Below are 17,839 nucleotides of genomic sequence, written 5' to 3'. Positions count from 1 at the left end.
CAATTGAAAAATTGTTTATTTCATGTTTTTTTTGGAGAATTTCTATTGGTCCATTCCTCAAAAAAAATTGACACAGTATAAGAGACAGTTTATACAGCTCTGAAAAAAAAAAACTTGGAGAGAGCACTTCATTTTCTGAATCAGTTTCTCTGATTTTGCAGCACAGCAGTGCCGATATCACTCGTTATAGCACAAACCTTGAGTGTAGTATTGCTTAATTATATTGATATATTATCTTAATTTCTTTTAAACAAAGTACAGAGCCAATGAAATGCAGTTATCATCCAACTAGAAGGTGCAATATATAGTGTTATTTACATAAAGTGCATAGAAATAAGTATATATATATATATATATATACATAAGTAAAAAATATATAAAAATACAAATATATAATTAGATCTACAGAAGTATTTTACATAAATGCACTATGGATGTACAGGGAGCAGCAGTACAGTTTAAGGTATAAAGTGTGGGGCAGTGTAAACAGTGGAATACAGTAGTGTATACAGACAATATATACATGATAGAAAATTGCAGTGGAATAAATACCAAACTACTATATAAATGAGCATATAGTAATATGTTGGCAAATATAAATAAAGTGCAATAATAGTATAATAATTTGTGTTATAATGTGTAATATTGCTGATCTACAGCAGCAACACAGCCGTGCCAATATTACACCTCAGAGCACGAACCTCGATGAGTGTTTTATTGCTTAATTGATCGAATAATGAAGGATTACTGGTCCACCACAGTCGAGTAAGCAGTGAATCATTAGCATCAACACCATCTGTTTGTTAAGAACGGGTTAACAGGTGAGGCCAAAGTTAACAATTTAATCATTTCGGGAACGCCGTTCTCACTGATATCATTCACTCTGCTGTTATTGGATTTAGATCTGTTTGCGTCTGTTTCTGAGGGCAGAACGTAAAAGATCAGACTTTTAAACCTCAGTCTTGATTACTGCGAGTCTGGATCCAGCCTCCAGGTGGGCCGTGTGGCGGTATCTGTGACTCCTGGACATGCTTTCCTGAGAGGACTTAACAAATAGGATTAGTGTTCTGAAAAAACCCTCCCCAAAGAGCCATCTGCTAAGCAGTGCTGGGCGGCTTGAGGAGCTCGGGGCGACGTCAGTGCATCCCCCGGAGCTGAAACAATGAGGAATAATTAACGTACCATAACGGGTATCTACGCTTTTTGAGCCATGCTTGGTGGTAAATCAGGGAATGTGGGTATAGAAGATATTACTGAATTGATGTTGGTCTTATAAAGTCGGCACCAAACTTTTTGTAAGAGTGAAAGACGAGGATTTGGAATCTACGATGCCGGAATTACGCTGGAAATGGATTTGGTGGTTCTTGGGCGTCTTACTTTTGATGGGGCATTTCTACATAGACACAGGTAATTAAATGTAATGTGTGTTTTTTTATGTTTTCAGATTTCAGAAATTGTCATTTCATTACTTTATTAATTCATTACTGTTTTTGGGCCATTCATTCAAAAAAAAAGTAAAAATAACTAAATAAATTAAATATTGTCCCTGTGTCTAAATTGTAGGAAATGTTGCGTACTCCAAAAAAAAAATAATTCTGAGGAAGTATACAGACACCCAGCTTTCATTACAAATTAATAAAACAAAAAAAAAATAATGACCTAGCATAGTTCGTTTTAATTGGGCAAAAAAAATGCAAGGCCACACTTTAGGACCCAACAATTTTACAAAGTTCAAAGTTTAAATCAGCATTTCTTGCATTTCAGACACATTGTATATATATATATATATCATCACTGTCCAATTAAACATGAGAGGTAAAACCTTCTTAACTTTCTTAACATGGAAGTCAATGGAAAAATAGTTTATTTAATGCCCTTTTCAAGAATTTCTATTGGTTCATTCCTCAAAAAAATTGACACAGTATAAAATTTAAGAGATCACTTCAGTTTCTGAATCATTTTCTCTGATTTTGCAATAATGAACATTATTGTTTTATTCTATAAACTATGGACAACATTTCTCCCAAATTCCAAATAAAAATATTGTCATTTAGAGCATTTATTTACAGAAAATGAGAAATGTTCTCCTCCACTAGTCTTACACGTTGCTTTTGGATAACTTTATGCTGCTTTACTCCTGGTGCAAAAATTCAAGCAGTTCAGTTTGGTGGTTTGATGAATTGTGATCATCCATCTTCCTCTTGATTATATTCCAGAGGTTTTCAATTTGCTAAAATCAAAGAAACTTACTTTTAGTAGTAAATTAAAAATCGACAAAAATGGAGTTACTCATTTTTCATTAGACAGCAATGATATACAGCAGCATCTACAAGGCCTATTGTGTTCATGAGTTCAACCGAGTCATTATATGTCCTTTATGCTCTTCCACAGATGCTACTCTAGGGGTTCACAATGATATTTCTGAAGTGGAATCAAGCTCTTCAGGGAGTGTAAGAAGTTCTGGGACTATGGTGAAGCAAATGGACCTTCCGAAGATCAGCCAGGCTTCAGGAGTCTCTTCTGGAGAGAGACGAGGTGCGCTATCCAGAAGAAAACGGGACATACTCTTCCCTAATGGTGTAAAACTCTGCTCACAAGAGACAGTGAAGCAAGCTCTACAGAATCACCTGGAGTACTTTCATCTAAGAGGTAAAGCGTCTGATATATAAAACAGTGTGATGATGGGATTGTTGGGATTGTGTGTGTGTTAAATAAAGTTAAATATGTTTTGTTTTTAGCTTGAAATGTTTTAGATTTTAGAAATATGTGTTTGATGAAGGCATACATGCAGTATGTGAAATTTAGCTAGCTTACTTTCTATCAAGTCATACTACTAGCATTTATATATGCTTGTTATGAAGAAATGCACTATAATACACTGAAACTGCAATAAACTAAGGCCCAATCCCATTTCAACCCTTGGCCCTATCACTTATCGCATTTTTTATGTTCACTACTAAGAATTGGGTGTGCTGATTCTTGTTAGCCTTAAATAAAAGCAAAATAGAAGCTAATTTCAGCTCCCCATCACAGAGAAATTAAGAAATGGACAGTAGTAATTAATTTCTGCACCACCAAGAGATGCGATGAACACCTACATTTAACTAAATTTAAGCAGCATCAGTAAGGTTGCTGAACTTTAGCGGGCGCTGCATTGCTATAATGCTATATCTGTATCAGGTTCTTTACGGGTTTCTGAAATATGATAGTATTAGTGGGAGGATTTCACCCCTACCTCTTGTAGTGAACTGTTCCAATGGGAAGGGTTACACTCCAAAACAAGGGTGACGTGATCCTTCAAATAGAGATTATTCAGAGGAACACTCCAAATAGAGGGCTAAGAGCATCACTCGCAAGGTGCTGCAGCACAAGCGACCAAAGAAAAACAGTATTTTGTGTATTTTCCTTGTTAAAAATAATGATTACCACTACAGCTCTGGAAAAAATAAGAGAGCACTTAAAAATGATGAGTTTCTTTGATTTTACCAAATTGAAAACCTCTGGAATATAATCAAGAGGAAGATGGATGATCACAAGCCATCAAACCAAACTGAACTGCTTGAATGTTTTTTTTGCACCAGGAGTAAAGCAGCATAAAGTTATCCAAAAGCAGTGTGTAAGACTGGTGGAGGAGAACATGATGCCAAGATGCATGAAAAAAAAAAACTGTGATTAAAAACCAGGGTTATTCCACCAAATATTGATTTCTGAACTCTTAAAACTTTATGAATATGAACTTGTTTTCTTTGCATTATTTAAGCTCTTAAAGCTCTACATCTTTTTTGTTATTTCAGATATTTCTCATTTTCTGTAAATAAATGCTCTAAATGAAAATATTTTTATTTGGAATTTGGGAGAAATGTTGTCTGTAGTTTATAGAATAAAACAACAATGTTAATTTTACTCAAACATAAACCTATAAATAGCAAAATCAGAGAAACTCATTCAGAAACTGAAGTGCTCTCTTCATTTTTTTGCAGAGCTGTATAGTTTTAGACTATTTCTTAGTCATCTGTAGTTTGATTTAGATTTTTAGTAGTAGGTGGGGGATGGACTAATGGGTACCCATCCATGTTTTCACCATGTTGCTGAAACTCTCCACACACAGTATAGAAGCTCAGAGGTTTCAGTCTGCCAGGAAAATCTGAGCCCCTGATTCAGTGTGGGCAGATGTTATGCTGATGTTACGAGAATGTCGTTTCGATGTTGCCCAAACGTTACCCCAGGTTGACGTTCGCATGTGCCGGTCCTGTTTGTTTTTCCACATGCTGGGTACATAAAAATGTTTTCTTTCTCAGTTTTTTTTAGGTGAATGAAAGTACGTCTGGAATATCTGACGAGAGATGGCGAGCGGATCGCAGAAATGTTTCCATTATGCTGGTTGTTGCTTTCATTATTTTTCCTTGTGAAGCAGCAATCCATCATAAGGGATGTTGCAGGACCTTCAGTCCGTCCATCGCAGAGTCTGTTTACATGAAGCACCAACCAAGCCGTGTTAATATACAGTGAAATTTACACCATAAATATGATAAATGTGATTTATGAGTCCAAAATCTCACATTCTTTGTAAATTTCAAGCTAAGCTGAGACAGCTTTCCTTAGAGTTTTGTGGTTGTGTGGGTTTTGTGAATTAAAATCAAATGTTTTCAATAATATTCATCTAGATTTGAGTACAATTTGATGTACTAAACATGTGAGGACAAGTCCGTTAGAACTGCAATGCAGGTAAACAATAGCCTACATTTAGTAAAATGAGTGGGTGATATTTTGTATATTTAAAAGAAATTAAGATACAATAAAATATGCAATATACAATATACTACATACAGTCTACCACTACACATATGGCATGCTAGCTCTCTATTTTTGTACAAAAAGTACTAAGAAATACAGTACCAATCAAAATAAAAAACTGGGGTGTTGGGTCACTTTTTGCAGGAGTTCTTCTTTTTCTGGCCATGTCACGCATCGTCTTTACGCACTTCCGTCACACGTACAGCCTCTAAAAGAGGATCTGGCTCAGTTTTACTGAACGCGAGCGGCTGGTGGAGCAATGGAGACTCCAGAAGAGGGAACTCAGAGCTCAGTAGATCATTCACTCATAGTAAAACCAAAGAAACAACTGAACATAACCTGGAATCGGATTCAACCGCTCTAAAAGGAGACCAAATCACACCCAACCAGTTTAAAATGATTCTTCCGCATGCTCGGTGCAATTACCCATTCTCACCAGAGAGGCACTAAATCCCCCAAATCCCAAAACGTACAGAAATCAGCTTTAAACGTGTTTAAAAGCGGTTTTTGAGGCTGGTAACTCCGATGATCTTATCCTGTACAACAGAGGAAACTCTCACTCTTCCATCCTTTCCTGGGGCGGTCCTGATGAGTTTCTTCACTGTAACATTTTTGATAGGTTTATTTGCAGTGACTGCACTCGATAATACTTTTAAATTTCTTGAAATAGAGTTCTCTAAATAAATTAAATGTGTGTGTGTGTGTGTGTGTGTATTGGTCAGTGTGTCAGGAGACGGTGTGGGAGGCGTTTAAGATCTTTTGGGACAGGCTGCCTGAGAAAGACGAATACCAGCTGTGGATCAACAGGTGCCAAAACGGCAGCGTTACCGTGTTCGACATCGGCAGGAGCTTCAGCCAATCAGCTGAGCACATCACCCTCGTCACCAGCGTGAGTAAACCTCACTGTCATTATTATACTACAATATATACCGCTAATATTATGTAATGAAAAATATATATGAATATAATTAAATAAAGACCTATAATATATGTCATAAAATATATGTCTATAATATATACCTGTAATAAAATATGTATAATATTTACCAGGTATGAAATATAAACCCTTAAATATATACCCATGAAAATTTGCCAATAATATTTACCTCTAATGAACTATAGATCTATTATGTATACCTGTAATAAACTATAGACCTATAATATATACCTGTAATCAACTATAGACCTATCATATATACATATACTTATATAGTAAACACATAACACATAATAAAATACATAAACCCAAAATATATATTAGTGGTAAAATGTCTATAATATATACCTGCAATCATATACAAACCTAGAGTAAGCACACTGTTTTAAAATAGCAATACAAAACCTAGCTGATGTTATCAGTTAGCGTTCTGTATTTCTATAGAGTAATGGTGTTTGTTAGTGCTTACTCTGTTTTAGGATTATATTTTAGGATTATATTGAGAAATAGAATTGGGAATATTTAATTTTCTTTTTTTTTTCAGAGAGTGGCCATAGCATCATCGAGGTAAGTAATCATTAGCTCACATGCTAATTTCACTCTCAAATACAGAAACACAAAACAGTCCAGCATTATTAACCTATTCTCTGCTTACAGGATCTGTATTATACAGTCAGGACTCTTATAAACATGATTTAATTTTTAACTTTTTTAGTGTTTTTAGAGGAAACATACGAGCTGTGCACTAATAATCTGTATAATAATACAGCACATATTACTTACTCTGTTCCTGAGGGACCCACTGACCTGCATATTATAGTGTTTACCTGACCAACACATCTGATCCAGCTAACCTGCTAATTAAGAAGCTGTTAACTGTGTTCAGAGTTAACTGTGGTGGTTTAGAGAAAGGAAACCACTAAAGTGTGCAGGACCATGGATATAAATCACTACCTTTACTGTTTGTTTGAGGCACATTAGTCACGTAATAAGCCTTTTACTTTTACATTTTTTACAAATCCCTTTTTTTCCAGGAACAGTTAAAAACGTACCACACAGGAAGTGGTGCAAGACTGATGTTTTGGACATTTTATGGCTTATTATGGCTGATATAGTCAATGCTATACGCTAACAAAGCAAACAAAACCAACACAAGTGACAGTCAATGCTAAATGCTAAAAACGCTTAAAAACAAAACACAACACAATAGGCAATGCTTAACACTAAACATGCTACAAAAAACACACAAAACAAGTGATATAGACAAGTCTAAATGCTAAAAAACGCTAAAGAAAACACACAACATGTGTTATAGTCAATGCTGAATGCTAAAAATCGCTAAAGAAAACACAACACGTGTTATACTCAATGCTAAATGCTAAAAAACACTAAAGAAAACACAACACGTGTTATAGTCAATGCTAAATGCTAAAAACACTAAAGAAAACACACAACACGTGTTATAGTCAATGCTAAATGTTAAAAAAAACTAAAGAAAACACAACACGTGTTATAGTCAATGCTAAATGCTAAAAAATGCTAAACAAAACACACAACACGTGTTATAGTCAATGCTAAATGCTAAAAAACGCTAAAGAAAACACACAACATGTGTTATAGTCAATGCTAAATGCTAAAAAACACTAAAGAAAACACAACACGTGTTATAGTCAATGCTAAATGCTAAAAAAACGCTAAAGAAAACAACACGTGTTATAGTCAATGCTAAATGCTAAAAAATGCTAAAGAAAACACACAACACGTGTTATAGTCAATGCTAAATGCTAAAAAACATTAAAGAAAACACACAACACGTGTTATAGTCAATGCTAAATGCTAAAATACGCTAAAGAAAACACACAACACGTGTTATAGTCAATGCTAAATGCTAAAAACCGCTAAATAAAACACACAACAGGTGTTATAGTCAATGCTAAATGCTAATAAACACTAAAGAAAACACACAACACGTGTTATAGTCAATGCTAAATGCTAAAAAACACTAAAGAAAACACACAACACGTGTTATAGTCAATGCTAAATGCTAAAAACACTAAAAAAAAACAACAACACGTGTTATAGTCAATGATAAATGCTAAAAAACACTAAAGAAAACACACAACACGTGTTATAGTCAATGCTAATTGCTAAAAAACGCTAAAGAAAACAGAACAGTTGTTATAGTCAATGCTAAATGCTAAAAAACGCTAAAGAAAACACACAACACGTGTTATAGTCAATGCTAAATGCTAAAAAACGCTAAAGAAAACACACAACACGTGTTATAGTCCATGCTAAATGCTAAAAAACACTAAAGAAAACACAACACGTGTTATAGTCAATGCTAAATGCTAAAAAACACTAAAGAAAACACACAACACGTGTTATAGTCAATGCTAAATGCTAAAAAAACGCTAAAGAAAACACAACACGTGTTATAGTCAATGCTAAATGCTAAAAAATGCTAAACAAAACACACAACACGTGTTATAGTCAATGCTAAATGCTAAAAAACATTAAAGAAAACACACAACACGTGTTATAGTCAATACTAAATGCTAAAAAACGCTGAAGAAAACACACAACACGTGTTATAGTCAATGCTAAATGCTAAAATACGCTAAAGAAAACACACAACCCGTGTTATACTCAATGCTAAATGCTAAAAACCGCTAAAGAAAACACACAACAGGTGTTATAGTCAATGCTAAATGCTAATAAACACTAAAGAAAACACACAACACGTGTTATAGTCAATGCTAAATGCTAAAAACACTAAAAAAACAACAACACGTGTTATAGTCAATGCTAATTGCTAAAAAACGCTAAAGAAAACAGAACAGGTGTTATAGTCAATGCTAAATGCTAAAAAACGCTAAAGAAAACACACAACATGTGTTATAGTCAATGCTAAATGCTAAAAAACACTAAACAAAACACACAACACGTGTTATAGTCAATGCTAAATGCTAAAAAATGCTAAACAAAACACACAACACGTGTTATAGTCAATGCTAAATGCTAATAAACACTAAAGAAAACACACAACACGTGTTATAGTCAATGCTAAATGCTAAAAAACGCTAAAGAAAACACACAACATGTGTTATAGTCAATGCTAAATGCTAAAAAACGCTAAAGAAAACACACAACAGGTGTTATAGTCAATGCTAAATGCTAAAAAACACTAAAGAAAACACAACACGTGTTATAGTCAATGCTAAATGCTAAAATACGCTAAAGAAAACACACAACAGGTGTTATAGTCAATGCTAAATGCTAAAAAACGCTAAAAAAAAACAAAACACAAGTGATATAGTCAATATTACTTTTAGACTCAGTTAGCCACAACTCAACACGATCCAGTCACGCTTTCCCAGTGATCCTCCATCTATATAAATATATATATAAATCACTGTTCTCACAACATTGCATGTTTGTGTTGCACCAGCGAGCCCACCCACTCCTGGCAACCCGAGTGCAGGTAGGCCCATCACCCCCCAACGGGCACCACAATCATTATCATGCTAACTGGTCCCCATTAGCTTTATTTCATTGTTAGCCATGTTAGCATGTCTTGGTAAACCATTCCTTTTCAGGTATTATTTTGTGTAATATTGCATTTTTTTTTGGATTTCCAAACTCAAACTCCTGCTGTGTGGCTAATCTCCTCTGTAAAGGACCAGAGTGAAAGCAGGCTTTCCCTGCCAAGAATGAGCTAAACAGCAAAACTATCACTGATCCTTTACTGATGAATTACCCACCACTAGATTCTGCTGGATAGCCTGTGATGTTTCTGGCTTCTGCAAAAAACTAGGCCTAGCTTTGCGTATGATATACAGTCATATGCAAAGAACAATATTTATTATTATTATTTTTAATTAATTTCTCAACTAATCATTAAATATGATATAAATCTGGTTATCTTCTCTTTCACAGCCAGCAGACTACACCATCTACAACAAAACCTAACACTATCCACACCACAACAGAAAGAGGTCTGTGGGTTTTTATTCTTCTATATTCTTCTTTTTTTAATTTGTTAATATAAATTGGTCATTTGTTGAACATTGCATTGTACTGTTTGTCTTCATCAATATATTATGGATATATATATATATATATATATATATATATATATATATATATATATATATATATATATATATATATATATATGTATATATTTATGTACATATATGCTTACGTTGGTAACAATTAAGCTCTTGAAAATAACAATATATCTATTGTCCCTTCTGGGAGAAATTAGCTATTTTTTCCTTTTTCTACATTGAAAACTAAAATGTGCTTTATATAGACTTTATATATTTCTTTATTTATGTATTCATTAGTTTACTATAATTTACTCTTTACAACAGTAAAAAAATAACGCAATATCACAAAAGGCACCATGATTGATTTACAGCGCTGGTTGGTTTTTAATCACAGTTTTTTTCATGCATCTTAGAATCATGTTCTCCTCCACCAGTCTTACACACTGCTTTTGGATAACTTTATGCTGCTTTACTCCTGTTGCAAAAAATCAATCAGTTCAGTTTGGTGGTTTGATGGTTTGTGATCATCCATCTTCATCTTGATTATATTATCCAGAGGTTTTCAATTTGGTAAAATCAAAGAAATTCATCATTTTTAAGTGCTCTCTTATTTTTTTTCAGAGCCATATATGCTTAAATTGGTATATTGGTATCTATTGAGCATTTGTCCCTTTTGGAAAAATTAGTTATTCTTTCTTTTTTCTACATTAAAAGCTAAAATGTACTTAATGTAGACTGTATATTTCTTTATATATTTATTTATTAGTTTACTATAGTTTCTACTTACAACAGTAAAGAAAATATCCCAATCTTCCAAAAGCAACCATGGTTGATGGTTATTTACTGGAAGGGCTCACACGTAGTGTAGTATTTTGATTAAATAATGCTGTAAATTTGATTTAAACCCATGAACCTGTTCGTCAGGTTCTCTAAAGCCGTTAGCCTGCATGTGTCAGAAAGGCACACGGTGGCTCAGGAGCTCCGTCGCTCTCAGAATAGCCACTAATCCATCTTAGTTGTGGTGTCTGACACATGGACAGTAGTATCAGACTGCTGTAACTAACTGTCTGAACGCGGAGTAAAGCTGAACGAGGAAACCGTAAAAGGAAAGTCTTTAAGAAAGTCTTTATTTTAAAGAAATGTTTGACTGCATGTTCAAATAATTTATATTTATCTAAAAATAAAACTCACTCCTGTTACTGGCACTCACTCCTGTTACTTAAACTCACTCCTGTTACTTCTTACGTTTTGAGTAATAAGAATTAAAGTAACAGGAATGAAAGTTTTTTAGCATAGAATTGGGAAAAAACATGAAAAATAGCTTAATGGCGTCTATGCTAATACCATGAGGACACCGAGCACATTCACATAAATTGTATTTAAAAAATAACAGGACTGAGATAACAGTGTTGAGATTAAACTCCTCTGTCAAAGTTACAATAAGATCAAATATATAGAAAAAAAAATGAATGAGGGAACTTAATTTTTTTGTCTTTCCATGATCTTCAGAACCAGAACCAGCTGATGTCATTTCCTATTGTAGATGTGACTTCCTGTTGTAGAATGTTTCAGATGATCAGGGTAATGTGTTAGGGTAACAGGACTGAGTAAAAACTAAAATGTGTATTTTTACTTAAATATGATGGACGTATTATGAATAAAAAATATTTTTAAAGCATAGATGGGATTTGGAGTCACAAACAATGCAATAAAAATACATCTCCGAAGGATTTTAATAATTATATTTATATTTCATGGTAAAGTTTATAGTTAGAGAGTGGGGAGAATGGGTAACAAATATAATTTTTTTAGGGTTTTTAAGTAGTTATCTTACTTTGACAACCATTTAAGTGGAATGGCCCATAAACAGTTTAAACACAAATCAATGGCTCCACCATGCTAGTTTATGCTATTATTTATCTAAAAAGCTCATAAACCATTCAGAAAGTGGCCGATTTCTGTTTTTGTCACCAAATAACTTGTGTAGTTTTAGTATTTTTCTTAAGTTTAAGATTTTTGGAATGCTAACCTATTCAATTTCCATTCAGTTCAACAAATGAACATATATTTAACAAAAAAATATATATATTTTTCTTTCTCTCTCAGCAGAAACCATCACATCTCCTCCAACAAAAGCCCCAGCAACCAGTTTACAAGGCGATTCTTCATCAAATCCTTCAAAACAGACCATGGTTCCTCCAATTCCACCAGTTCCTCCAGTCGAAATGACCTTCCCTGAAACAGATTCGCCTACAGTTACCACAGCACAGACACCACCACAGCTAATCCCAGCTACCAGTATGGCCGCAGGACTGGAGGTCACTCTAGAGGTCACCTCTAAGCCTGATCTTACCCTGACTTTTAAGGACTCGCAAGGGATAAGCCCCAGTTCTCCAACACAAGACTCTGGTCAAGCAACTGATCAGATAAACCCAGGCTATGAACTGGAGGTGAACCAGGAAGCCACTGGAGAGAGTACCAGTGATACGTCTACAAACGACCAATCGCTTGGGGGCGATAGAGACGAGGAAGCTGTGGTTATCTTAGAGGCTTCTACTCTGAACCCTCAGAAACCTCTTGAGGCACCTGTCGATTCTGATTTGGAAAAGGAACCTCCAGCAGGTGCAGAAGAACCTTCACCTGTAGAACCTGTGCAAGTCATTGACAACGTCAACCAAGAGCCTCCAACAGGAGGTTTAGCAGTACAGTCTTCACCTAGCCCTAATTCAGGTAATACTCAACATCCTCAACCTTCTGAAGGTGAGAAACCATTGGTAGACTCAACTGTACAAGCTGGACCAGGTGACTCTGAACCAGGTGAAGCTGAAACACCTGTAGCTTTAACCACTCCTCCCATAGAATCATCCGTATTTGAGGACAAAGCGGAAAGTGATGGCAGGACTTCAGGTTCAGGTGAAGATCCCAATATAGAGGATGATGGATATGTAGTTATAGTGCAGGACAGTGAGGATGATGATGAAGGTGATTATGAGGAAGATGAGGATGAAGGTGAAGGTAAAGGAGTGATCACATCAGAGCCTGACTCTACAGGTGAGATTCAGGTGATGGAAGTCACAGAGGAGACGACTACAGCAAAAGAGGAATACCTGACTGTCCATGTTCCTGAAGGGGAAGAGACATCTGGAACTGTTGTAGTTTTACCTGAATCCCCAACCAATGAGGTCTTTTTAGAAGGGAATACACCTGTAGTTCAGGACATACCTGTAGCTGCCATTGAAGTGGGTACAGAGGATGACCCAGGTGAGGAAATACCTGAAGTCACAACAGATGCACCTGTTATCACATCAGTAGATTATGTTTTTGAATCACACGTCACAACCATGGATTTACCTGCCACTGAAGCAGTAACAGAAGTTCCCACACCTGAGTACAAAACTGAGGCTGCTGTTGTTAGGGTAACACCTGGAAAGCCTGCAGGTACAACTACAGAGGCTTTAGAGCATCTTGAAACATCTTCAGGTACAGGTACTCTACCCACTACACATCAGGCCACAATTGAGGCGGATGTTGAGGCAGACGACAAAACCGAAGTCACGTCTGACTCCCGTGTAACACCTGAGGAGGACATAGTTAAGGATATACCTGAGACTAGTGTTGAGGTTGTCACACCTGAGGTCGTAACTGATTTTAACGTTGAAGCTGACACACTTGAACCCATACCAGCTGTTGAAGATGATAAAACTGAGGTCACACCTGATTCTGAAGGTGATACACCTGAGGTCATACCTGATATTGAAGATGGCACACCTGAGGTCATACCTGATTCTGAAGGTGATACACCTGATGTCACATCTACTATTGAAGATAGTTCACCTGAGGTCATACCTGATTCTGAAGACAATGCACCTACGCCCATAACTGATGTTGAAGATGATACACCTAAAGTCAAACCTGATTCTGAAGGTGATACACCGGAGGTCACACCTACTATTGAAGATAGTTCACCTAAGGTCATACATGATGTTGAAGATGATACACCTAAAGTCATACCTGATTCTGAAGATGGCACTACTGAAGTCATACCTGATATTGTGGAAGGCACACCTGTGGTCAGCCCTGAATTTAAAGATGATACACCTGCTGTCACAACCAATACTGAAGTCAGCACACCTGTGGTCATACCTGATTCTGAAGATGGCACTACTGAAGTCATACCTGATATTGAGGACAGCACACCTGTGGTCAGCCCTGAATTTAAAGATGATACACCTGCTGTCACAACCAATACTGAAGTCAGCACACCTGTGGTCATACCTGATTCTGAAGATGGCACACCTGAGGTCATTCCTGATTCTGAAGATGGCACACCTAAGGTCATTCCTGGTTCAGAAGATGGCACACCTGAGGTCAGTCCTGATTCTGAAGATGACACACCTGAGGTCATACATGATGCCAAAGACGATGTAGTTGAGGTCATACCTAATTCCAAGGACCAATCACCTGAGGTCATACCTGAGACTAAAGTTGACACACCTGACAATACACATGATGTTGAAGATGGCGCACCTGAGGTTATATCTGATGCTAAAGAAGACGATGAACCTTTGCCCGTACCTGACACTGAAGATAAATCATTAGATGTTGTAATTGGTGTTGAGGAAGGCACACCTGAGAGCAAACCTGCTGAAACAGGTAAAGTTCATGAGGAGAAGACGTCTGATGTCCTTGAGGACGAAATCTTAGTCTTACCTGGATCTGTGGTGGAGGAAAACACACCTCTGCCACCTGCAGATGTAGAAGAGCCTGAACACACTGATGCACCTGAAGCTGCAAAGGGACCTGAAGCTACTGAAGCAACTACTGAAGTGATGGAGGACACAACTGTGACTGAGGTACATGAGGACAGGTCTGAGGGTCCTGTAGGTGAAGACATTCTTGAAATGACTGAATCCCCTCAGGACATACCTGACATTACTGAGAACAGTCCTGAAGTTACTGAGATACCTGAGGACATGCCTGATGTTACTGAGGCACCTGAGGTTCTTGGGTACACAACTTTATCTTCAGTATTCCACCAGGGCTCACCTGAGGACTCACCTGTAAACTCACTTGAAGAGCCTATGGATAAGAACATACCTGATGCAACAGAGGCACCTACACTTATTGAAAAGCCTCCTGATTCTGCACCTGAAGTTACAACCGAAGATGACTCTACTGAACCTCCTCTCGTTAAGGTAATCTCTAAAGAGCCACAGGTGGATGACACATCGACAGGTGGAGCTGGAGAGACACCTCAGACAGAAGACGAGGAGGACACACCTACACCATCATTAAAACTGGAGGAGAGCACAGTAGCCCTTAATGAACTAACAACTACCATACAGAGAAACACCTTCTCAACTCCTCTACAAACCTCCACACAGGAGATCTCCAACGACATCCTGGATGAAAACAACATGGTGAGCATCCACAAAGTGTTATACAGCGGAACTGCAGCCAAATACATAGTAAAGAGTGCCAAAACATACGGTAGATCAAAAATTGAGAACCAAGCCTTTATGAATATGAATGTTTAAACAGGTCATTGGTTAACCTCTGTAAATGTTTCTCTGTTGAGCAGATTGGTAATGAGATTGGTGAAACCGTGCCCCGGCCTGTGAGACCGATGGTGGATCACGTGGTGGAACTGAGCATCAAACTAAAAGGAGAGATTTATGACGACGCTCTCCGAGACCCGTCAAGCTTTTATTACCAGCGTCTGTCTGAACAGTTCATTGAAAAGGTGGGTAATGCTATAGAATGTAGAAAACAATATGCCCTTAAGTGCTGATCTGGAACCTGTCTCAGATACCAACCCACCACAGAAATAGCTTTATAATAACTTTAAATACAAACATGCTCTGAAATGCTCTGAGATTGGCACCATAGTCAGACTTACAGCAACATCTGGAAATGTTCATTTTTAATTTAACAGACTGAGATTTTAACAGCTTTTGAACAGCAAGACAAGCTTTAAGTCTCTCTTTTAGTCTCTCTGCTCGGCGTTTACTGTAAGAAACCTCATTTTTCTTGAATTTCTCTCTTTGCACTTGAGTTGAGTTTAAAGATCAAAACTCTAAATTTTGAAAGATCTTTTTTGTGCATACAGTGGGAAAGTGTTCAAACCCAAACCAAGAAAACTTTTCAGAAATTATTGAATTCATACTGTGAATATTTACCTTCATCACAAATCTAACACACCTCATTCAATTATGATCTATGGGTTAACTGGTTTGAATTTTGAATCTCTAGCTGCTTCAGCATCAGCAGCCGGAGTCAGAGAGAGAGAGCACAGTTGGCACATGCTCTCTGTCTCTCTGTTGGTGGCTAGGTGGTACTCTCTCTCCGAATATCACTGCTGGTGTGAGATGAGAGTTCAACGCTTTTGGCTATTCTGAGAAGTTATTGGAGACCTGATTTTCCAAATTGGATAGAAAATAAATTGGATAGAAATAAATGATGAAAAATAATAAAAAACGTACTCTATGATTGTTCTTATGGGAAAAGCTGTTGCGTGCTGAAAGTCCAGGTTACCATAAATTACCTTTCAGTAATTACCTTTCTGAGTTCAGGGAAGTGACAGCTCTGGAAATCGGTCAGCTTCTGCTTGGAAAGACAACGTTCATTCCCAGATGTATTTATTCCCACTTCTCAGGATTTCATCATGTAGAGAATCCCAGCCTGTGGAAATTCCCTAAAATTCATTTCACATCACCTCGCTCTTTTTCTTTCTTTCTCTCTCTCTCTCTCTCTCTCTCTCTCTCTCTCTCTCTCTCTCTCTCTCTCTATCTATCTATCTGTCGTTCATTTTTTTTCTCTCTCTCTCTGCAGATCGAAGACGCCTTTGAAAAACTTCCAGGCTTTAAGAGTGTTTTTATACTTGAGTTCAGGTAGGGATCGTCACCAGCGGCTTACATAATGCTGCAATACTGTAAACTGTTCCAACAATGAGAAGAAGAAGAAGAAGGATATCAGATGCAATTCTAACCCCTTTTCTTCTTTCTTCTCCTCCCTTTCCTTTCAAATGAAACCAGGCCACAAAAAGACATCCAAGGGTGAGTCGCCGATTTTCCATTGGAGCACATATTCTGACCTACATACCCGGTTATACATCCACGCTCACATACGGCCGATTACGGCTCACGGTTCACGCCGTCCAAACGCAAAACAGACGTTCTGACGCTAATCAGGAGAACACGCTGAAGCATCACTTTTTAATACCTGTGCAAAATCACATGAGAGGGTGATAAATCCATGACCTGGCAACCGTGCCGTTCCCTCCGCTGCCATATCGCACGGCAGCTGCAGGAACCCGGCGGCCATCGCTCCTCCCAAACAGCTAATGAGAAATTCATGTGCCTGGATTTGGCTCAGAGAGACGGTGAAAGCTAAGCCCCTTTGTTTTACCTTTCATATTGTTTTCCATATTGAGCTCTGCACTAAAAAAATGCATTTAATAGCACATTTATGTAGGTTCATAAATAGCAATGAAAAGTTTGATTACACTACTGCTCAAAAGTTTTAAAACACCCTCATTAGATTAATTTATTTTTGCCATTTTAGCTTTTCAGGTTCAGTCAGTAACCGGAAATTGTTCAAAATCCAATGTACAAAAGTTAGCAAACTTAAAAATTATGAGTTTCTTTGATTTTTACCAAATTGAAAACCTCTGGAATATAATCAAGAGGAAGATGGATGATCACAAGCCATCAAACCAAGCTGAACTGCTTGAATTATTTTTTGCACCAGGAGTAAAGCAGCATAAAGTTATCCAAAAGCAGTGTGTAAGACTGGTGGAGGAGAACATGATGCCAAGCATGCATGAAAAAACTGGGATTAAAAACCAGGGTTTTTCCACCAAATATGGATTTCTAATAGAGAATATTTTAACAATAGCTGATAGAACCACATAAAGATGTTATGTACTGTAGATGGTGAGATGTTCACAAGTAGTCATGATTTTTACGCTGAGGGGCGTTTTTATGAAATTGTTCCACAGATATTTGGTAGTTTTTTTGGAGAATATAGGCCCATCTTTTCTTCTTTTGAGAGA

General features: G+C 36.9%; 2 protein-coding genes across 6 annotated transcripts in view; one reads left to right on the top strand and one right to left on the bottom strand.

Moving 5' to 3' along the window:
• adgrg7.1 (adhesion G protein-coupled receptor G7, tandem duplicate 1) overlaps window positions 1-17,839 on the bottom strand; it is a 308,074-nt gene that overhangs the window by 81,378 nt on the left and 208,857 nt on the right. The window lies entirely within an intron of this gene.
• impg2b (interphotoreceptor matrix proteoglycan 2b) overlaps window positions 1,101-17,839 on the top strand; it is a 42,390-nt gene continuing 25,651 nt past the window's right edge. For 2 of the 4 annotated variants that reach the window (XM_049471259.1, XM_049471256.1), the window contains exons 1-10: window positions 1,101-1,407; window positions 2,392-2,649; window positions 5,517-5,683; window positions 6,276-6,298; window positions 9,183-9,215; window positions 9,671-9,729; window positions 11,893-15,206; window positions 15,368-15,529; window positions 16,618-16,676; window positions 16,821-16,841. In XM_049471259.1, the coding sequence (XP_049327216.1) occupies window positions 1,329-1,407; window positions 2,392-2,649; window positions 5,517-5,683; window positions 6,276-6,298; window positions 9,183-9,215; window positions 9,671-9,729; window positions 11,893-15,206; window positions 15,368-15,529; window positions 16,618-16,676; window positions 16,821-16,841 (4,175 nt within the window). In that variant the 5' untranslated portion in view covers window positions 1,101-1,328. The remainder of the gene's footprint in view (window positions 1,408-2,391; window positions 2,650-5,516; window positions 5,684-6,275; window positions 6,299-9,182; window positions 9,216-9,670; window positions 9,730-11,892; window positions 15,207-15,367; window positions 15,530-16,617; window positions 16,677-16,820; window positions 16,842-17,839) is intronic. The other 2 variants (XM_049471258.1, XM_049471257.1) reach the window with 2 other exon arrangements.

The sequence above is a fragment of the Astyanax mexicanus genome, chromosome 23, assembly GCF_023375975.1.
Source record: "Astyanax mexicanus isolate ESR-SI-001 chromosome 23, AstMex3_surface, whole genome shotgun sequence".
NCBI lineage: Eukaryota > Metazoa > Chordata > Actinopteri > Characiformes > Acestrorhamphidae > Astyanax > Astyanax mexicanus.
This window is presented reverse-complemented; position numbering and strand designations above follow the sequence as displayed.